General features: G+C 41.5%; 2 protein-coding genes across 2 annotated transcripts in view; both read left to right on the forward strand.

The window, feature by feature from the left end:
- The window catches only part of il1rapl2 (interleukin 1 receptor accessory protein-like 2), a gene marked incomplete at both ends in the record, with an annotated part of 281,883 nt that extends 278,895 nt beyond the window's left edge, over positions 1 to 2,988 (forward strand). The window contains 2 exons of the mRNA XM_079745288.1: positions 1,034 to 1,276; positions 2,893 to 2,988. Coding sequence (XP_079601414.1) covers positions 1,034 to 1,276; positions 2,893 to 2,988 — 339 coding nt within the window. The remainder of the gene's footprint in view (positions 1 to 1,033; positions 1,277 to 2,892) is intronic.
- A 16,477-nt stretch (positions 2,989 to 19,465) lies between these two features.
- On the forward strand, positions 19,466 to 22,058 carry LOC307081917 (beta-1,3-galactosyltransferase 2-like; the record flags this gene model as incomplete). Its single annotated transcript, XM_079745289.1, has 4 exons — positions 19,466 to 19,489; positions 19,831 to 20,037; positions 20,363 to 20,818; positions 22,041 to 22,058. 4 exons carry the CDS (start codon positions 19,466 to 19,468, stop codon positions 22,056 to 22,058), a joined length of 705 nt encoding a protein of 234 aa, XP_079601415.1.
- Positions 22,059 to 23,014: the final 956 nt, after the last annotated feature.

Here is a 23,014-nt window from a genome sequence, read left to right on the forward strand (position 1 = left end):
TCGTTCCACTACTCTCTACCTCTCTCTCTCCTTCCACTACTCTCTACCTCTCTCTCTCCTTCCACTATTCTCTACCTCTCTCTCTCGTTCCGCTACTCTCTACCTCTCTCTCTCGTTCCACTATTCTCTACCTGTCTCTCCCGTTCTACTACTCTCTACCTCTCTCGGTTTTAGTTTGTTACTTAAGTCTTCTCCATGTAAAACTGCTTCATTCTGCCTCAGTTTGAGCCTGAGCCAGTGTTTTCCACCACCAAATAGTCAACTTTTGAAAAGTGCCCTCTCAGTTGATGAATGTTTAAACACTGGGCTTGTGTTTCGGTGTGGACGGGCCAAACGTTTCTATAGCCAGACACTGGTGGGCCACTGAGGTGGTCTCGGCATGGGCCTGAGAGAATTCGTCCCCAGCGTGGAGGGATAGTGTTTTGAAAGGCTTGTATGAAAACCCTTTCACACAAAGACAGTGTTTTAGCATTCAGCCGGCACATCGCGGACATGGCCTAATACCTTTACTTCATTTACATGTTACATTCTCATCCCGTTGTACCAGTATATTTGAAGAGGGACATATTGTACTAAGAGGTACTTTATTTCGTTCTTGTCTTTGCCCTTGCATGCATAAGGAGTTAATTAGAGAATATTACGGGCGCAGGAAACTTGAAATCATAAGCCTGCCCCGTCCCTCTTCATCCCGACAGGTCAATGTGGGCAGTTCAGTTTGAGCCGGTAGTGGCTGAGCTCACAGGAAACGTGAGCTCAGAGCCGAGCACTTCCTGGTCTTTAGAAGGTTCCAGAGCACTAGCGGCCGTTCTCTGAGCGACATGTCAAAGTGGTAACAAGATGTCAGGGAAACAGCGGAAACACGATGGCTCTGCAGTGCAGAAAAAGGAAAAGCGCATTCATTGCTTTAATGATTCAAAATGTTTCCTACGATAGTTCCCCTTTGGATGTGTGTGTCTATGAACCTCTTTGGACTCATTTTGATGCACAAACTCCAAAGACTCACATTCAACAACTTGTCGTTGTTTTGTTTGAGGTTGCCTTGACGACGGAGATCCCAGACTACAACCAGATGACCCTGCCACTGGGCGGGGGGCACAGCGCCACGGCGGCCCAGATGAGGCACTTCTGCCGCAGCTACGAGTTCCAGCTGCCCCCCCCTCTCCCGTCCTCCCTGTCCCCCCCGCTGCCCCCGCCCTCCACCGTGCAGTTCTCCACCCTGGGCCCCGGGGGGCGCCACGTCTACTGCAACATCCCCATGACGCTGCTGAACGGACAGGTGGGGAGAGAGGAACACCAACACCACCGGTTTCTTTACATGACCTCTTCTGTACACATACTGCTTGCGTGACCTCCCAATGGCTGATAGGGTGGGCTGGTCACCTGCCTACTGTGTGCGTATCCTCTCATTGGCTGGTAGGGTGAGCTGGTCACCTGCTTACTGCATGCGTGTCCTCTCATTGGCTGGTAGGGTGAGCTGGTCACCTGCCTACTGCGTGCGTGTCCTCTCATTGGCTGGTAGGGTGAGCTGGTCACCTACTTACTGCGTGCGTGACCTCTCATTGGCTGGTAGGGTGATTGCGTGTGAGGCATCGATGCCACACACCGGTCCTCTGCATGTTGAAACTAAGTCTAAGATGTGTTCGGGGGAGAGAAAGTGATTTGATATTCAAACGGTGCTATCAGAGGGTGTGGCTCTCTTGTGTTTTGAGGAGCTATCTCAGCCCTCGTTTGGATCAGATTTGCCTCCCCATTCTCTCTTCACTGTTTCGATTCAACTTTCCATTGAAGAGTTGTTTTTGTCATCGATAATTGCCGAACAGTCGGTGGAATTTGAGGCGTCTGTAAGACGCAGATAAGAAAATAAGCCAATCAGGAGGAGGAAATCCAACTCCTGTGTCAAGATTACAAGTGTTATAATTAATCGCCACCGGGAAACAATACCCATTCAATCCAGCAAATAATTTACACCAAACTGAATAGAAAAGCTGCAAGGCATGGAAACAACAAGCAAATCTTGTTTTCCCCACCACTACTGTTTATCGCTGCTCTAAAATAAACGTGTACGACACCAGCGGGTCGAAGCAGCCCCCTCAGACTCGAGCGCCATAGAGCCGCAGCTCATGGGAGATGTCATTTTTACCCTGGGACATTTTCCACGGTCCCCAAACCTCTGAAATGTGTCTGAAATTGCGTTTCACCCAAATGCCCCTATTCTATTGATTCATTTCTATCTGCCGAGTGCAGTGGCTCTGGCGTAATGCCTTCTGTAAAACTGAGTAATAAGTCTGAGACTAATCATAGCCATCGATCTCTCCACCTCACTTGAGATGAGGAAGGCTCGAGTGACAGAATACTAATTCTTTCCAATAGGAGGAAAGAAACAAGAAGAAAGAAACAATGCAAAATCTAAATGAAGCTCTTATTTTCTCTGTGAGAGTGATGCCAGGAGGTAAGGGAAACAGGAGATTATCACTAATGGATCTCTCCCTGTGTATTTCCCAGGGGCCCATGAAGACACGTTATGGAGATAGTATTAATTACGGTACTGTGTGGGAGATTAGTGGCTTTTTAAAAGTGTGTTTTGAGTTTCCCTAGAGGAAAGAGTGGCGCAGAAACATTATACCAATGCTAATAGTTTTTCTTTTCTATTAAGGGATTCGTTTTTAAAGAAGGATGAAAGCCTAAACTCACTTCTGCTCTTTATCTGTATTAATCCTTACATACATCTGTGATATATATTATGCCAAGGATTTCTCTGTTCAATCCTGTCGCATTCAACTACTACTGTGTTTGTGTGTGTGTGTGTGTGTGTGTGTGTGTCTGTGTGTGAACGACTGTGTGTATGGACGTGTATGTTTGTTTGTGTGTGTGTGCGTACCTGTCTCTCTCTAGGGCCAGAGCAGTACCCTGGGGAAGAAGCCAGACCTCCACATGAACAGCACCTTCGTGCCGCTCACCAGCCGAGAGCTGAGCTCCGACATCTGGTAGACGGAGGAGGAGCGGCCGGCTGCCTGGCCGCCTGGCCGCCTGGCCGCCTGGCCGCCTGGCCGCCTGGCCGCCTGGCCGCCTGGCCGCCTGGCGCTGGTGTACAGTCAGCCCGGTTCTACAGGCTGCTTTGTGTTGGTGCCGCATCCCGGACTGCACCATCCGCTTGTTTGTATCTTATCAGTACCGCCCGTTTGGAAACATGAAAAAAGGGGACAATTTTGAATGGGCTTTAACTGCTCTGGTTTTGACTGACTGCTGCCTGCGGACAGGCTGCTGCGGGTCCAGACAGCCACTCGTCGGCTGCTTACAAACAACCTGAGTCTGTCAATGTTTGTTTTTTTAACAGCTCTACTAAGGTACACAGGCTGCAGACTGTTGCCGGCCTGTTTAGTGACTGATTCCAGCTGCTTGCAGATGCCAGGTGTGGGTAACGGCACATTTCACCGGGGAACCATTTTGTGCGAGCATTATCTTCTAGCCTCATAGCGGTTCTCACCGATTGGTCAGATCCCATGCCAACAGCTCCTGGATGGACGGGGCGACTCGGTCTGAGACATGCTTCCCACAAAGGGTTTAAAATGGTGATAGTTGCGTTGACTGCTGTTGACTCCATACCGGTTTGAACTCTGTTGGAGCTTCACTCAGCTCAGGCGATGGTTGTGGTGGGTCAGTCCACAGCCGGTTACCCCTGCCTCAGGCTCAAGGGTTTGGTCAGCCGCTCCCAAGGGAACAGACCTCGAGAAAATGAGCGGAACACAGAATGAAATCCACAATAACATTGTGTTCCCGTTCACCGGGATACTTCAGCAATCAGAGGGAATGCAGATGGTCACGGATTGCTGAATCACGGAATACCAGCTGTTCTGCCTTCACTGGGAATTATGACGCATTGCTAATACCAGTGTGTCCCATCAGAGGGAGTAGAACTCCAGTTCATGTCGACGTGGAAGATTAGCCTGCTTTAAATAAATGGTAATCATAATAATAATAATAATAATAATATAGCGTCATCATGGAATGCCAGTCACCCATCAAACTAAAGGATTTCCGAGGGATATTGTGTCTGTTTCGTGACTGAATTGGTGGGGGTTCGCTCAGTGCCATGGTCCATGTATTCTCTGGATAAAGTATGTTCAGCTCAGCCACAGCTAGTCGCTACCTCTCGATGTACAGCCCAGCAACTAGCAAGGTGGTAGTATGGCCCATATTGTGGACTGAAAGGAATTGGATCCAATGCAAAGCAATGCATACATGGACTCTTGCAGCAGTTCCTAAGTTACTGAGGGTGTAGTTCCTAATACTTCATGACCATGACTTCTGGACAAAGTGAAAATAGTTCACAGAGGGCCATTTCACACGGATTGACAAGGCATTTTCAACCAAGCCTGGAACTGGACATAGAATGCAATGAAATCAGACATGGGTTCAAGTCCCTGCCAAATAAATCAGTCAAGAGTCAGCAAAACAAGCCCCAGGCGTGAACTGTCCACCTTACAGCCGGACAAAGAGACATTCACAATGTTTTTCTATTTGCATGAACACTAATTTAGATGAAAAGGAGAAAAAAAAAACACGGATTAACCAATAAAATGAAACAACCATTGGTTGCAGACTTAATACGAAGCTGAGCGGTTTTAAGACATATTTACAAAATATGTATCTATATATATCTATATATATATATCTCTATATATATAGATGTATATAGATATATCTATATATATTTGTTTTCTCTTTGGCCATAAACAAACAGTACTACTCAAAAAAGGGAACGGGAGACTTCTCTCCGAACAGTGTTTTGTTCTTTTGTTGTTTTTGATTTTTTGATTGAATCTGAAGAACCTCACTTTTTAGATGTCTAAGGTAATATTGAACTCAACTTTTTTTTCGTTGCAGTGTTAGAGTTATATCTGTACAGTTTCCATAGAGTCTGCCTACTACGAATACGCAAGAATGATTAACTCCTTGAAAATGATGTAACGACATAAGTGTGTGCGTGTGCTCATGAATGGAAAAACGAGAGCGAGAGAGATCAATCGTCCACAGCATTCTGCTTTCTTTTAGTTTCTCCTATTGTCCCTGGCCATGTGGAACGATGGCTTGTGCTGACTTTAGCCCAGCATATGAACGTGGACCAGGACTCAACCCCTGATAAACACTCATCGCTAATCAGTCAGGTCAAGTTTTACGTTGCATAAAAAAAGTAAGACCCATTCTTCTTTGTGAGCTTTAAGGAACAAAACATTGTTACAGACATTGTTAGCGTGATATTTAAGTGGAATAATTGCTTTCATGGTTTTACACCAAGATATTGTCTGTTTGTTTTTTTTCAAACCAATGAATGAATAGTTGACGTTGTTTGATACAATAATACATTTGTTTAAGTTGTTATATTCGGTGGCAATATAAAGTGAGTGTGTTCTGTTTTTGCTCATTATGTTGAGAACTTTTGGATACTTTTGGTTGAAATCATTTAATTAAGAGCAAATAAAATCCATATTGGTTGTTTTCTACTTATAGTGTGCTTATTATCCTGTGTAAGGAATATCTGCTGCTTCTCCCTCTTCGACGCCTTCCCCTCCAACCTCCATCTCCCACTCCTCTCTCTCTCTGCCACCCTTTTCTCAAGCTTGAAGAACATCTATGGTCCTCTGACCAAAGGGTTGTCAATCAAGGATGGCAGTTCTTGCCCCGGCGTGGGAGGAAAAGGGATCTTTATTCAGTACATAAACAAGATGTAGCGTCGCATGTCAGGCCTGTGTCACCCGGGCTCACATCAACTCCGCCCTTGGGGGAGGGGGGGGGGGGAACATTTGCAGGGGTGTGAGCCTTGTCAAGTTTGGGTCTGCCTGTTGAACTAATGCAGACAGATTAAAGCCCAAGGGAAGAAATACTGTTATTGTTTGTTTTATGGCAATATGACAGAAACATGGCATATTGGTTTGAGGTATTCTTTGTGATTAACTCTCTAAATGCAGGATCGACTGCTAATGGATACAAATGCACCAAAAAGCAATATAATTGTTGATTATGAGGACTAAGGGCTTGTTTCGGATTTAGCAGTTTGTAAAACAAGCTCCGATGTGCCTTCACTGTTACTATGTTGATTTAATTATTATTTGCCATTTTCAAAGTCAAAATATGATGATTATCAACATTTACCAAAGTGGTTTCAAGGTTTAAATGTATGTTTGCATGTTGTATACCATAAGATAAACAAGAGGATGTTTTCTACCCTTTTGATTAAAGGTATTAAGGCCTCCTCTTAATATCCTTAATGAATCAGAAACACAGTTACCTGCGTGGGGTTAATTAAAAAACATGGATCCAGTGGTGGTTTATAAAAAAAAGGGCATTTGACGAACATTGCTGCTGGGAAAATGTTAGCATTTTAAAGAGTGAAAGCATAGAAGAGTGGGAGAGCAAGATTTTGAACATGTTCTGCACGGAAAATGCCCCTAATTTTCTGTTCCCTCATGCCCTCCATCTCTCCAGCAGTGAGAAGTGTTTCCTTCATGCACCGTGTGGTGAAGTTCACATGAGAACAACATCAACAACTTTGTAGCAGGCGCCCAACCAGAACAGACCCACAGAGCATTTCACTCACTAATAGCTGTTTGATGGCTATGCCATTTCTAACCAATTACACTCACATTATACCTCTTAAATCTCACCTACAACGCCTTTAATGGGTTCGCTTGACGAAGGAGCTTTTCAATTATTCTAAATAGAAGCCTTTTTTTAAATAAAGGTGCTTACACTGCTACCATGTGTTGAACCAACCAGCTTCATAGATTGCCACTCAGAAGCGGCCATCATCTTTTCCAATAGATAATGAAAGATAGATCCTTATCTTTCCCCCGAATCAAGCTAAGTCCTGTCTGTTTTCAGACACTACACTGTGTTGGTGCATGGCCCATTTCTGTGTGGTGCTATAAGAAACCTTTATGTATAGTGTCACTCAACACAGCATGGGTCGGTCTGGGAGCAGGACAAATGGCTCCTTCGTGGGAAAACAGATTCAGAGCCACTTTTTGAGGGACCGATATCTCACTACTCTTGTTGTTCTGCTATCTGTATAATAAGAGCAGAGATTTGATTTGATGGGAAAAACAAACAGTGAGTGACAGAGACCAAAATATAGCCACAAAGGGTGCATCCGTGGCCTTGGTACGGACACACACAACTTTGCCAATGCTCATATATTGGCAATGTACTATATTCCACCAAGGCAAAAGTGAATGAAAGATGCAAAAGTCATTACAGACAAAGAAAACAGTTGCAAAGTGATCGTGACATTAAAGGTATCAGGTTCAATACAGAATGGTATTACTTGGTCATCACAGTATTAATATTTGGTCATAGACTTTCACATAGGACACCACAGGGTTGTATTGTGTCTTCAGCCTGCTGACCAAAGCAGAATCAACACAGCTCTCTAACGTGGAAGAATTAAGTTAACTGCTCCTTCTTTTGACGATTTTAGGCCTGAGCAGTATGACTTTTTTTTGTTTTATTTTTTACAAGATACCTCTATTTGACCCAAATTATTTCTACAATTATTTGGCAGCAACCAAAATATTTCAGTCTGCCAAAAGAAAATCGCAAATAATTATAAAAATATGGATAAAGAACGTGACCAGTTTGTAGATGTGCCCACAAAAGAACAAATCCCCAAGTTTCGATTTTGTTTCAACACACCCACAGACTTTTATTTCTGAATTCTGAGCTTAGTTATTGGCTGTATGTTAGGTTTCCAAATGAACATTGTGTTCCAAGTTCTGCCATTCCCTAATTCCCCCGCATCTTGGTCTCTTCAGTCTTTTGGAGACCAACTTGGCTGACTTGTGTTGGACAAAACCACGAGAAAGCTAAGGGTGCTGCTCAACACTCATTTGGAACAGAATGGATGTCAGTGGACCGCCAAATGCCCAGTTTGAAGACTGGAAGAATTGAACCAAAATCATGGCTGATTTAAATTTGGACGTAGGCAATGTCCACAGGTAACTTGGGGGTTAGCTCACCAGCCACTCCTGCTTCTACACCAGGCTGATAGAGTGGAGAGGTAGCCTCAGGGTGTCCCAACCATTTCTGTATGAGCTTGCCTTCTCATCAATCTTGCTGGCTGTTGTGAAGTGGATTGTGCCCATCTTCAGTGGTGACATCACCCAAATGTTAAAGAGTGACCTGATAGCACCACTCCTTGCATATAACGGGGAGCTGGCTTTGATTGTTTCTCGCCAGGCCGTCTGAGAGTTGCTTCTGCAGAGCTTTGCTCGTGAGCTTGTCAGACAGTCTCCCGAGGCTAAGATGGGTGACTAAGTCAGTAATTAAATAAAAAAAAGAGAAGGTGGCGATGTCTTAATTTCTAAGCCCCTTTCCTGAGGGACCAATGCACACGTTGCTCGATCTCGCCCATCACGTTGCTTGCCTAACGCCCAACTTCCCATTCCTCCTGGGGTGGCCGCATGCTCCTTGGCGATTCCACAGAATTTGACATTCCTGGTACAGGATGTCCCGGCAACAAACTGAGCCTCTGTCTCTCCGTCGCCACGCAGGGAGTGTTCCAGCACTGTGCTCAGGTTGCTCTCAGAGATCAACCAAGCCTCTGTCTCGTTTCTCTTCGTCCACTTGATACTTGACTTTGTTCCTCCTCCATGGTTCCTTCCTCTCCGCTGTCTGGCTTTACTGGGTTCTTTGGGAGCTCTGTGCAGTGACTCCTGGGTGATTATCAGTGGGTGGCTCTTCACCGTCAGGTCTTCCTTTCCAGTCATTCCACCCCTGTTGGTTCACACTTGCCTAACATGTTTTCTTGATGTCTGTGCACGTTTCGGTCGTTACCGTGGGGTCGGTCTGTGTAGGCCTCTCTTCCTTCCTTCAACTCGGAGGGCCTGCAGGTTGTTTTATCGTGTTTGCTTTCTTAGGTTGTCTCTAAGTTGAGAGAGGAGTGGATTGGTTACTAGCTGCCCACTCCCTGCTGTCTTCACTGGATGTCCTCCAGTCTCCCAATGATGCCAAATGCCCGGTTCACAGTAGTAGGTTTTAGTGTTAAATACATGTGTTGCTTCCTTCAAGGCAACTCTGACAGGAAAGTGAATGAATAGGCTACAAATAAACAAAAGTGAAGTAGAGGGACAAGGTTACGTTCCTGTGGTAGGGGGAGGGGTCAGTGTTGAAGTGGGATGTGTAACTCGAAGGAAACTAAATTATGTTGGGGTGATCTGCCACAGAAATTATATTTTGACTTGAAAATGAAGAATGTTATATAGCATAAAATCATGTAGGTCCATCAATCAGTCATGTAGGTATCTGTTTATCCATATTTTGCCGTCAACACAATGTGAAACTCTGAGAAAATGACCTCTGATTTGTTAAAGATGGATTGAACGGTTTTCCAATTATACAATTTTGAGCCCCTGGAATTGAACTGCTACTTTCCAATTAAATTAGCCAGTTTTGGTCTCAGCTCCTTCATGTTCAAAGAGAAGCATGAATTATAATTTAAATGTTTTGTGTTAAGCATTCAGCAACAATAGACCAAGTTCCCTTTGGGCCATGTTGGGCCATGTTGCGCCAAAAGTAAATATACAGCGGAACGAAATGATGTTGGAATCCGGGCTCTCCGAGTTAAAACTTGTCTTTGGTTGTCTTGAACACAGTATAAATACAGTTGTGGCAGATTGATTGGGAAAGATTGGTATAGCCTACATCCTTTACTTAAAGGGGGGAATGAAATACCTTAAGCATATGGGCATAACTCTTGTTAATATAATAAATACATTTATTAATTTATGAATATAACCTTAATTATAACTTTCAATAATTGAAAATCTGTAAGTTTGTGGGCCTTCACTCATTTTATGAGTGAGTGAAGGCCATTATCATTTAATTCAACCCATTTAATAGTGTCTCTCATGTCTCCCTTGTGGATGTTTGCATTTTAAATGAAGTTCCTTGTTTTCTGTCTGCTACTATACTTGATGGTCAGCCTCATTCACCCATATTATATTATTTAGATTGTGTTTAATGTTTTGGTATTTGTGGAGTCTAGGTGGAGGATGGGTGGTTGAAGCAGCCTCCTCATGGTTAAAATAAAACCCTAACCCTCTTTCTTTATACTGCCTGGGTTCCTGTTATCCTGGCGTCCAATCTGATAAAATTGTTGCTCACCTGGCCATTAGTGATCATCATTGTGCATAGAAATGCACAATCTTGATATCCCTTTTCCAATATTCTTCTTCCGACAAAAAACGTGAAATGAATGTGCCCAAAACTACCGAACCAATCGATACCATTCAACATCTATCACAGAGGTCTAGGTCCATACATCTTGTCAATGACTTTTTATATTTGTAAACTTTATACTTTTTGACCACTGTCGTGCTTGCACTTGCGGTGGCTAATTAATCTTTCCAGCTAGAAGCTATCAAACGACCCTGCATTCTAGAAGCAATCTACCTTTCCACAGCAGCTGGGAGTGTGATGTGCGAACCCCACAGTCTGCCCGACCACCTTACTACATTTGAATTGCTCATAAGTCCTTTGAGACACGCTTCTCAAAAACAACCAAGGTACGTATTCCTGTTTTGGCTACTTGAGTCATTTTGTCTCATGGAGTAATCCATTTGTATGGTGCGCCGGTACGTACAACCTGCTCTAGCGAAAACATGATGTAATTTCCTGTCTTGCAGCACTTATAGCGTTCCGGTTTCTCATTGGCTAGTCATTGTTGTTATCTATATTAGCCTCTTTAGCAAACCAGCTCAAAAAGAAACAACACAACTTTACATTGCATTGCACACACAGCAAGATATTAAATGACCAACGTGGTACAAATACAAAGAAAATAAATCTCTTCACGGGCGCAGCCATTATTGTTGTTGAGTCGTGCGGTCGGCCTCACTGATCTCGCTCTACTTTCAGAATAGGGAGTGGGATCGACCAAAAGGCGGCGTTCCTCCGTGAAATGACGGAAGAAAACTGGGAGATTTACAACTTACTTAAATCAAAATTTGTCAATGGAATAATTTCCCTTTTTTCCAAATTCACCTTATAGCCTGAAATGTTTGTAATTCGGAAGGAGAGTTGCAAGGGTCTTTTAAGTACAAAATAACATAATCTGCCAGAAGATTAATTTTATGAACTGTCTGACCGACCTGAAAGCCCTTTATGTCAGGATCTTTTCTAATTGCTTCAGCTGAAGGCTCAATTGCCAAGACAAAAAGTGCTGGAGACAGAGGGCGTCCCTTTCGACTTGATCTACCTAAAGGAAATGTAGACGAAATCTGTCCATTGTTGATGATTTTTGCCTGGGGTTTATGGTATAGAGTTTGAACCCAACTAATAAATAATGGGCCGAACCCAAACTTAGCCAACACTTTAAATAAATATGGCCAGTTTAGCCTATCAAAGGCTTTTTCAGCATCTAAAGCCACAGCTATTTTGGGTTCCGTTCAGATCATTCAACAATGAAATTGGCTGATTTGAAGAGCATTTCAATGGATCTCTATTTTTTTTTTTTTTGTTTGAGTCTTAGAGGCAGAGTTGATGACATCCATGAAAGTGGGAGGAGTAAATCCTTAAATTCCCTGCAAAAATTATGGAGGAAACCCATCTTCTCCCGGAGATTTATTTGCTTGAAATGAGCCCAGAGCCTTTTCAATTTATTTTTGTGTAAAAGGCAGATCAAGGCTATTTTGACCTTCTTGGCCAAGTCTGGGCAGTTCAATTATGGACAAAAATTCATCAATGTTACTCAGATTTTCTGGTGGTTCTGATGTGTACAAATGTGTGTAAAACTGTTTGAATGCATCATTAATTTCTGTTGGGTTATATGATACAGAACCTGTTTCAGTTTGGATTGAATTAATCATCCTAGAGCTTTCTTCTTTTCTCAGTTGCCAAGACAGAATTTTGTGAGCCTTCTCCCCCAATTCGTAGTACATTTGCTTGCTTCTCAGAATGTTTTTTTTTTCAATTTTATAAGTATGCAAAGTATTGTATCCAAGCTTTTTATTTACCAATAACTGGTGTACTTCTTTAGACCTTGATTGTTGAAAGTCCTACAATTTCAAAATGTTTGCTTCCAATTCTTATATTTCTGCCATGTATTTCTTTTTGATACCTTTGGTATGAGAGATTATATGTCCCCTTAAAAAAGCTTTTAGTGTGTCCCATAATATAAAACTATTGGGAGAAGAGGCACTGTTTGTCTCACAGAATAGCCCAATCTCTTATAAATTTGCAGAAATCTGGCTTTTGAAGGAGAGTGGGGTTCAGATGCCACCTATACATATTAGTAGTTTTTTCAGGCATATAAATGGACAGAGTCAGAGGTGAGTGATATGATATTGTTCTAGATAAGTACTCAGATTCTACTGCTCTGTGAATCAGCTGTGTCAACAACAGGAAAAGATCAATCCGAGTTAAAGAGTTGTGGCATCCAGAATAGAAAGAATAATCTCGGGTTTGAGGGTGCATTTGTCTCCACACTAAATTTAATTCCTTCATGAATTATATGGTGATTTTGGCTGCTCTAGATTTGGATTCTGATAGAGCTGACTTATCCAGAACAGGATCCAATTGAAGTCACCCCCTATGAGAATGTTTTGCCGTCCTCCTGACACCGTCATAACAATTTAAGAGGGTCCAGGGTTCTCAGTAAATCGGACATTTCACTAAAACATATCTCCCCAATGTATCAGCAATGGTTTCTCCAATTGTTACAGGGGTGATCTTATTATCAAAATGGCCACTCCCCTATCCAATCCCTTTTCAATTTTCTGTGTTCCAGGGGTATCACATGGGTTTCCTGTATAAAGGAAATGTCTATTTTCAGTTTTTTTAAAATGTGTTAAGACTCTCTTTCGTTTAACAGGTCCATTTAATCCATTTACATTAAAGCTCACAAATTTCACCACTCTGTTCATCAATAGCGAATCGTTTTACAGAAATATTGCCCCTTCAATAAGACAAATGTGTCGTTTACAACCAAAAAGTGTAAAGTAAAGCACTAACCATATGAAAAAACAATGAGAAACAAGAAAAAAAAAGAGCAATAACATCCCTCCCTTCCCAGCCCATCTTGTGCCTCCCCGAACCTGGCACATAGCATCCCGTACTCATCTCGTAAGGAGCTACTAGGCAAATAACTAGAATATGTTCCCACTAGCCCCCTCTCCGCGACATTATAGTAACATGAACTATATGGTACCATGATTTAAAGAAATTAAAGCAGTGGAAATATGAGCAGTATCAACACCTCAGGCTGCCTGAACATGGCAGCAATTCAAAGTGGACCATTGTAATATAGTGAATATAAAACAGAATGCGGATGCGGAATGTGTTCGTCACTGAGCTGTTTGGGGATTAATCTAACGACAAATTCAGTGGGTCTACCTTCCTCCTCACTCTCTTGTATCTCCACAATTTTGATGTTGTACCTCCAAGAGCGGGCTTCCAGGTCAAGCACCTTGGTATGAAGCTGAGTGTTGCGTCCCGCCAGTTCAGTGTATTTAGCTTCAAGCGCTATCATGCGGACGTAAAGGTCGCTAGTGGCTTGCTCCTGGTTAGCCCCACGTGCTTGTGGCCTGCGAAGCTGCGAGTGACTGAAACTTGGCCTCAAAGGCATCGAAACATTCATTAATGCAGCGCATGACTGACCCTGACACCTCTTTGCACAGCTCCTTACACATACCGTAAGTTTTATCTGGAGGCATGTCCGACCTGGTGGGAGAATCGCTAGCAGGGTTCCAGCTATTGATGGTACTAGCTCCAGCTCTGGTAGCTTGGCTGTGGGGGGATTTGGCTTTGCTGGAGACGTTTAGCTTCGGCATTTTGGATTTTCAGCTTGATAGTGGTCTCCACTGTGCAGGCCTAGGTCTGCACAGTGGCGGATGAAATAGCCAACATTTAAAATTTAATAATAGTGCAGTCCTATCAGCAGTTGTATTTAAAAACATATCAAAATATATTTCATACAACAAAATAAGAGGTGCAGAGAATGTTACTCCCATGATAAGAACATGTTGAGTGCTTCCCGGTATCATTGAACATCTGATTGATTGGTTGTCAGAGGGGACAACGTTTCTGTGCATAAATATTTATATTTAACAGAGGTAGACGGGCTCTGTTACTACTACGCTGCCTACTTAAATAATCAATGGAGCAACAGAAAAAGGAATGCAGCGTCAGTTTGAAATTATCAAGTTTGGTTTGCTTGCACAGGATTCATCTAACATTTCGTCCTGTAGTTTAAATAGTGACCTTCTATGACAACAAAATTAAACACAATGAAATATGATTTTTCCCTGTTCAGAGTAATCAGATTTTGAAAATGAGCCAAGTCAAAATTAACTTTATTTTCAATCAGACCATGCCACAATAGTGCACAGTTAAATGAAATTGTGTTCAACACTCCATTGCTGGTTTATAACAATGTTGCACGAAAAAAAGACATAACAGGGAAAAAGCCAGATATTTCTATGTTAAATTTTCAACACTAGTGACCTGTATTGCATTGCCAATGGAGATCTAGGTTAATCCACTAATTATCAGCCTTGAAACTGATTGTTTAACATGACAGCATGTTAAACAAATAAGTCAAATGGCTCATATTTGCTGACAAAAGTTTGTCTTTGAGAAAGTTGTCCAAGTCTCTAACAGTTTGACAGGCTTGGACATAGTGCATGCCTTCGTCTTGGTGTAATGTTATTTGTTGAATTAAACATAATTAAATTTTGCATAGCAATATTACTAGTCACAATTTCTCAAATATTATGTTTCTTTTTCACAGCACAGGGTAATAGTCTTTTCCAAGACTATTTCAATCACCCCTCCCTTGTTCGTGCTGCAGACTAATCAGCTATGAAGTTCATTATTTCCATCTTTAACAGCTAGACCTGCTGTGTCTGTATTTTTGAAGAGGTTTTTTTTTCCCACAATTGCTTTTTTGTACAACATTCATCCAACATTTCCTCCTGTATACATTGAGCATGTAAGAATTAGCACATAAGTAATGAGAATTTATTTATTTAAACATGACATTTATGAAAAACTGTAATACAAAAGTAAATAAACTAAGGGAGTTTCATGGAGATGGGATTACTTGACTTTTGATACAATTGTCTCCAGTAGCGTGTGGTGACCATACATTTTGGTGAGGCAGAAACCCAGGAATCACAACCGTGACTAATATATAATTTGAGAATAAAATGACCTAATTTACAGTTGTGAATTTGTTGTAGGCTTCAAATATGTCAGACTGAAATTTAAATGGAATATTTTATAAATGAAGATGGTATTTCAATTTACAGTGGCTGTTTTTTCCTTGATTGAGTCTGTAACATTCTCATCCGTTTTAACCAGCGAAGTATAGCAACCGTTGCTATGGGTAAACAAAACCAGAACTCTTTCAGTTTTCTGTAATGTGTGGTCCAATTTTTTCTAACTTGTGTATATTTTATTAGTTGTTGGGTTTTGTAACTGCAACTCAAAATTGTTGGATGTCATACAGAATTGTCTGCACACTACTTCCCAACCAGAAACTATTATTTTAGTGGTGACTGCAAAATGATTGCATCTCCTATCGATGCCGATAGGTCACTGTGATAAAACTAGCACTAGGCTACGTTTGTTGAGCTGTACCAGCACTGCTTGGCGTGTTAACTTCTTGACACTAAGTAAACAAAGCCTGATCGCAGCCACGTTCAACGACCAAAAACAGTTGAAGACAAACTGAAACAATAGAGAATACACTACAGATCTAATAATAATACTTATAATAATAATTTATAAGCAGGAACTATTTTTTGGGGTGCATGAACTTAGTAGTTCACTGTCCCACCTGCCCATATAGATGGCACACACGCCTGATTGTCTCAAATAATATATTTCTCATTCACAGCAGAGAGTAATCTTCATTTAAAAGAGCTTTTGAAACACCTCTTCCTTGGTCGTGCCGCAGGCTTGTCAGGTATGAAGTTCCAATTATTTTCACCTTTAACAGCAAGACCAGCTAAACTAACAGTACAGCTTGATGATGCAGCATTACTTTAAAATATTTAAATTGTAATGAACGCATTCCTTGTTTTTGGTGGAAGTTTTTACCCTTTATTTGCTTTTGTCTTTCAGGCCTGTTCCAGACCAGACCAGACCAGTGTGGTGTCTCCGTCACATAGGGCTGTGTGCCTTTCTCTGTGTGTGCACACCTGTCAACCATAACTACCCGCCCACATTGCTGAACATGCATAAAAATGTTTTTTATGCATGTTCTCCATCGCTTCAAGGTAAACAAATATTGTGGCATAAATATTTGGCCTGTTAAGCCCTTTGAGACTGTAATGGTGATGAAGGGCTATATAAATAAAATTGAATTGAATTGAATGCCTGTTTATTGGTTTTGGTAAAAGTCTTTAGTGGTAAATATCAGTTATTGTCACCTTTTACCTAGGCTTAATTAGACTACCGAAAATAAAGAGTCAAATTTGAATTTCGAATAACTGATCTGTTTCCGAGCAGGAACTGTTGATGATGAAACTGTTTGCAAACTTATGGTAGCCCAAAATACTGTAGAATAGCTAGACCTATTGCTTATGATAGTGTAAAGGCTTTCATTCCAGGGACAATAATTTAGGTGCACCCATTTTCTCTCATTTGCTCCCCATCCCATTTCTGTGCAATGTATTCTTAACTAATGTTTTACACTTTGCATTGACATTCAATTGTAATTCTTTCTGTGGATCTAATGCATTCACTCATCAATATCCTAATATTGTATATCAGTGTTTCATCAGTTATTAAGTTAAACAACTAATTTACCTAATGTCAACATTATTTGAGAGGCCTTGAACAATTGTACAATAAACACTGCAGTCTTTAAGGGGACATATTATGAAAACAACACATTTCCTAGGATTTGGGGTGTTGTTTTGGGTCTCACGCATACAAACTTTTAAAAAAGTCAGTAGATGATTCTTTGAGTGAGATATGCATTTCTGAAAGTACCCCGCCTACAGTTACCAAACGAGCGAGTCAGTTTCGGTGCCCCCTCCTGCATAGGAAGAGGTACATTTGAATATTACCTCCCACTTCCCCACCCCTCTCCAATCAGAGCAAAGCTATGATTTTGTGGACTAGCGGACGAGCGCTGGGCGGAGATGTTCGCGCATTTCAGAAGCAGGGATATTCCCTTCTTTAATAGGTCCATGGATATTCCATACAAAAATAGATGTCTAATTTGTTAGTTTGCCATGTGACTGCCTGGCAGGGAGTCCGGCGGAGATGCCGGACTGCCACCGAAGCTTCGGCGGCAGTCCGGAGGAGAAAGGGATTGTACTCCTGGAGCTGAGCTGCCGGACTGCCGCCAAGCTACCCCCACCAGAGCCGCCGGTGGAGATATGGAGGAGAAAGGGATTGTACTCCCGGAGCTGAGCTGTCGGGCTGCTGCCGAGCTCTGGCGGGGATAGCTCGACGGCAGTCCGGCAGCTCAGGAGTACAATCCCCTTCTCCTCCATGTCGCGGTTCAATATGGACTTCAGAGAGTCAAGGCCAAAGTTCCTTTCCCCCAATTCTACTCAACCAAGGCCGAGATAAGCCCCACTACGAGTCTTAACTTGTTGTGGAAGTACCAGAGATGTCAGACGCAGTCTTCATGATTCATAATATCATCCGAGGCGCATATAGCTTTCGGCCGTGATATAAGATATAATATTATATAAATACCTATATATTATGTAATATTATTATTATTATTATTATTATTATTATTATTATAATTATTATTATTATTATTATTATATTATATTACATTATATTGATATAGAGCTCCAGGAGTCAGCAAACGGTAACAATAACTTCTCCTCCATGCTGTGGTTCACTCTGACAGCTCATTGGTCAATGGGCAGCAGCTCATTTGCATTAAAGCTACAGACACCAGAAACAGCGTATTCTGAAGGGACTGCAACAGAGGGGAATAGCGGTAGGCGAGATTAATTTTCCTAAAAGCTATTTCCAGCAAACAGCTTCAAAAACTGGAACTCTAATACTATGTTTACTTGTTTGGAAAACACCATAATATGTCTCCTTTAAACAACATACATTTTAACAGCTCTATTCTGTTGAACCATAACTCAACTCATCCACACTCAACTATCAATCTTTATATTGGCTATACAACCCTCAGTAGAATTTAACTGAAATATGGTTATGGTTCTTAGCAGATGCTTTTATCAAAAGTGACGTGCAAAAAGATTAGAGAGATCACAGGCATTTCTATGCAGAGTAATCCCTTCTGCGTGGGATTACATTTTCTAGTTTATGCCTGTTGCCATCAGTCTGGTCGATGACCACATGTGTGTTTTTATGTTATTTGATGTCTTATCTGTTATGTGTTTGCTGTTTCTTTTTACTGCTGGCTGTGCACCAAATTGCCCCTCGGGGATATTAAAGTGAGCCTTAAACCTTAAACTCTTGAAGCCTTTAACCTATGTGTTGGATGGATATGGTTATATATTTATTTTGCCGTCATTTTCTGCAAAATGAAAAAAGCGGAACATTTCCTCTGATGATGTTATTTATACTCAACTAAAGGCTTTAACACGTAGTCGACCACAAAAACCACACTGCAGACAGTATCAGAAGGCTGTCAGCATCTGTATTCTGTCTGTCTGGCACCGTGGGATAGCCGAGCCCTGACTCCTCATTCACACAGAGATGATCAAAAGAGCTTACGTTGGACGTTGGTAAGTCTATACTTAAATGTGATTCCTCACTTAATAAAAATATAACTTTTGGAATTAGGTTGATAATCAACATTGATGATGATGATTTTTGGCTTAATTTGGCCTGCATATATTCTTAGTGTATCTGTCTTATTTCTTAGACAGAAACATTCAGTCAAACTTCACAAACTAAAATAATCAACATTTGTGGTCACATAAAGCATATATTCATGATACTATTCATTTTAAAGTGTATCTTGTATTTCTTTGTTTGTTAAATCAAAGCTACACAAATAAGTTAATTCAATATAGATTATTTTTTAAGGGGTTTAAATTCAACTAGAGGTATTTTTTGATTTTTGATTAACTTTAACATTTGTTAAAAATCTCACCTTACTGGGATACATTGTTTCCCGATCAAACCTGTCTCATCTCACCTTATTTCTCTCTTCTGTCTCTCTATATACATCTCCGTCTCTATTTCACCCTCTCTGAATTATAGTCTTCATTTATCATTGTCTAAAATAATCAAATTCAGAAGTTATGCAACATCGTGTCAATTGAGCTTATTTATATAGTATTCGTTTTTGTGTCTCCAACTAAAATATACGACCATGGATGAACTTTTGAACTCAAACCAACCCATGACCACACTTTGTCATTCTCATTGTGGGTTTGTCAAACAGGTGCTCTACTAAACGTGTCATCGTGCAAACGTCATAATTTATTCTCTTCTGTTTCAGCAGTGGAGATGCTCCATGGACAAGAGGCTGGCCCCCTTTGTTTGGGTTCCTTGCAGTCCTCTTAATGCTGTCCTTTGCATTTTATTTGTATGCTTTAAACCATCAATCCTCATGGTCTCCGTTCCGGCCCTTTTCCACACACGGTGTAAGCATGTTGATCATCTCTCCCCAGTCGGCACTTTTCACTTTACTTAAACATAATCCTTGTGTTTCAAAGTCATGAATAGCTTTTGGTGAATATGCCGAATCGTTTGAAAATATTAAAACAAATGCTTTCCTGTCATTCCGACTTTTGGAGTAAAAAAAATTGGTGTGATTGATATTTTATCATAAATTTCTCTTAGGATCCTAATCTCTACTCTGTGTCTTCTCCACGGCAGCACCATTTCATACTGGATGAACCAGAGCATTGTCTACAGAAAAAGCCCTTCCTGGTGATCATGATCACAGTGGCTCCACACAACCGGGTTGCACGCAATGCAATCCGCGACACCTGGGCTGGAGAAACAACAGTGCTGGGCAAAAGAGTGAGCCACTTCTTTCTGTTGGGTCAAGCTGAAGACCAGGACAATTACCTCCAGGATCAGGTGTGTTTATCAGGCACATTGCTCATGAAAGGTCGGCTTTATTACTAGACCCTCGATTGTGTAACTTATCTTGTTTCTAGGTAACGAAAATCATTTTCCGTCCTATCTAGTGTTCCCTTCAATTATTTTGTTACTTTTATACATTCACAAACAATATGTACAAAATAGAAATGATGGATCCTGAAGGATTCAACGTGAGTGAGATGTACAAATTGTACATCTCACTCATGTTTAATCCTTCAGGATCCTTCATTTCTATATTGTACAGTACAACATAGAAATGATGGATCCTGATGATTGACCTTGAATGAGGTGTGTGTCCCAGCTGCTGCGTGAGAGCGTGGAACACCAGGATCTGCTCCAGGGGGACTTTGTGGACACCTACCACAACCTCACCATTAAAACCATGCTCATACTGGAGTGGCTCGACTCACGGTGCCCCGGCGCGTCCTACGCCATGAAGACTGACTCAGACACCTTTATCAATGTTCACGGCCTCATAGAGGAGCTCCACAGGACCCCCAGACACGGGTACATGACGGGCAACGTGGTGAGAAAGGCTCCCGTTCACCGAGACCCAAACTCCAAGTGGTTTATGCCAGACATGGAGTTCCTCGAGTCCACGTACCCACCGTATGCGTTAGGACTCTGCTACGTGTTCTCCATGGATCTCCCAGGGCAGCTGGTAGCGGCCTCCAGGCAGGTGAAAGCCGTTTGGCTGGAAGATGTTTATCTCGGCATGTGTATGATATATCTGGGAATTGATCTCACAGATCCACCTGCAAACTCTTTATTTTTGACTTCAAAGATGTTTCTATTGCTAGAAGCTCATTGGAATCGTATCATTGCTGCAGAACTGGAAAGCCCTCAACAGCTTTTGGATGTATGGAGAAACTATAAAATGGATAATATAGCATTAAAACCATCAATATAGTTATGCAATTAGAGCTCACTCAAATGATAAATTCAAAAGATGAAGCAAAGGAAAATATGAGCGGCTTCCACCTCTAATACCCAGGAGGCTTTGGTATCTTTGTTGAGAAGTAATTTGATATAGGGGAGTGGAATTACCTTTTTTATACGTTGGAGAGATTTGGTTTGGGAAAAGTTGTCTTTCCTGGATTCAGCTGCTCTATTCTTCTCCACAGGCCTCAGTCAGGACAGATAATATTTAATCTGAATATTTTAGCCTTTATCGCTCTACAAGACAGGGCTGCCGTTTGAGTCTGTTTCTATTTGCAATCGCCATTGAACCCCTTTCGATAGCGCTTTGAGCTAACCCCCATATTACAGGCATATTTAGGATTAGTATGGAGTCAAGTGTCTCCCTTTAAGCAGATCACCTCCTTTTATACGTTTCCAACCCGACTCTCTGTCCCTGCTGCTCTTGCCACTCTTCAAACATTTGGTTAAATATCTGGATACAAATTGAACTTGAACAAAGTGAGATATTTCCTATTAAAACAGCTTCTGTGAACTATCCTCTACACAAACTACCCTATAGGACTGCAATCCATATCCTCACGTATCTTCAGAGTTCATGTTACACACAACTTTGAAGACCTCTACAATGCTAACTTTGCCCCTTTGTTTTCCTGAGTAGAACAGAAGACTGTGACAGCTGGTCTGTGCTCATCTATCTTCAGCTGCTGGAGCCGGTTCTGATATAATAAATTATGTTCTTCCAGGGTTCTCCCTCTTGTTCCAGGGCAATACCTCTACTCCTCCCTCAGACCTTCTTCCCTAGATACCGTAGAGTTTATCTGGAAAAAGAAGGTTCCTCGTTCCTGTAAAAAATACTTGCAAAGACCTTGTCTTTGCAAGTCTTTGCAACCCTCACATACTTAGGTTTATATACTGGCTTTAATGTGATGGTCTTTGATTGTTTCCTTTTGGCTTAAGGTCAATTAGTCCAGTACTTGAGTTTGTGCCTTTGCAAAATGTGAGTACACTCACTATTCATTCTTCCACTATACGAATAATGTGTTTGTAACCTCTCTTAGGATCTGGGTTCAGTTTGAGAGCTATTTTGCTTTACCATCATTTTCTGCCTATTCCCTACTAGCTGCAAATCCTATTTTTTCTCCTTCCCCAGCAGACTGTGGTTAAGATGGTCAAGTCTCAGTATCAAGACTTTCAGGAACTTAATATAATTTTAATGTCCTTTCAGCACCTCTTGGACAAATTTCACTTCTCAGGCAACTGTTTATTATTTATTTGCAGGTCCGCAGCTGGGCCCATAACACTTTACCCATGTTTCCTAACCTACCTAAGGCTTCCATTTTGGATCCCAGGTGGTGGTGGTTTGGAGGGGCATCAACATTGTGTTTGTTGTGGTGGTTTGGGTGATATGCTGTTGTACTGACTACCAGTGTCTATTACGGACACATTTCAGTATTAAGTGGCTGGTGATGGTTGTGTGTTTATTTTATTATCTATATTCTATTTATTTTTCGATAATGACCGTTGCTAAGCATATAATGACCGCTGTCAAAGAAAGCAGATTTTTTGCTTCTGATTCACGGCTTTCGTATCATTCCGCAAGTAGTCCGGTAACTTATCAACCCCTGCGTATTCGGTTGCTAAGCGACGTCAACGTCGTTGGCAGACTTTTTCTGCCAACGAAAATAAGCCCCTCCAGGGTGAAGCGAGACACCTCCGCTCTGCGTCAGTATCCTGTTCACCCTGTCGGGGCTTATTTTCCCGATAATGAACAGCGTTTTATACATCATCCCTTACCTATTATTTTATTATTATTATTATTATTATTATTATTATTATTATTATTATTATTATTATTATTATTATTATTATATTTATATTTATAGATTATATTTTATTTATATTTTTGTCCAGTTGTATTATATATTATTATTATTATTATTATTATAGTTTTGTCCGTCATTTGTGGCATTTGTGGCTCCGGGACAGCGTCCCTGGAAGCCCAGGGGACGGGTTGTTGAAGAAGTCTACCACC

Source organism: Pollachius pollachius (genome assembly GCF_949987615.1).
Source record: "Pollachius pollachius genome assembly, chromosome: 10".
Taxonomy (NCBI): Eukaryota; Metazoa; Chordata; class Actinopteri; order Gadiformes; family Gadidae; genus Pollachius; species Pollachius pollachius.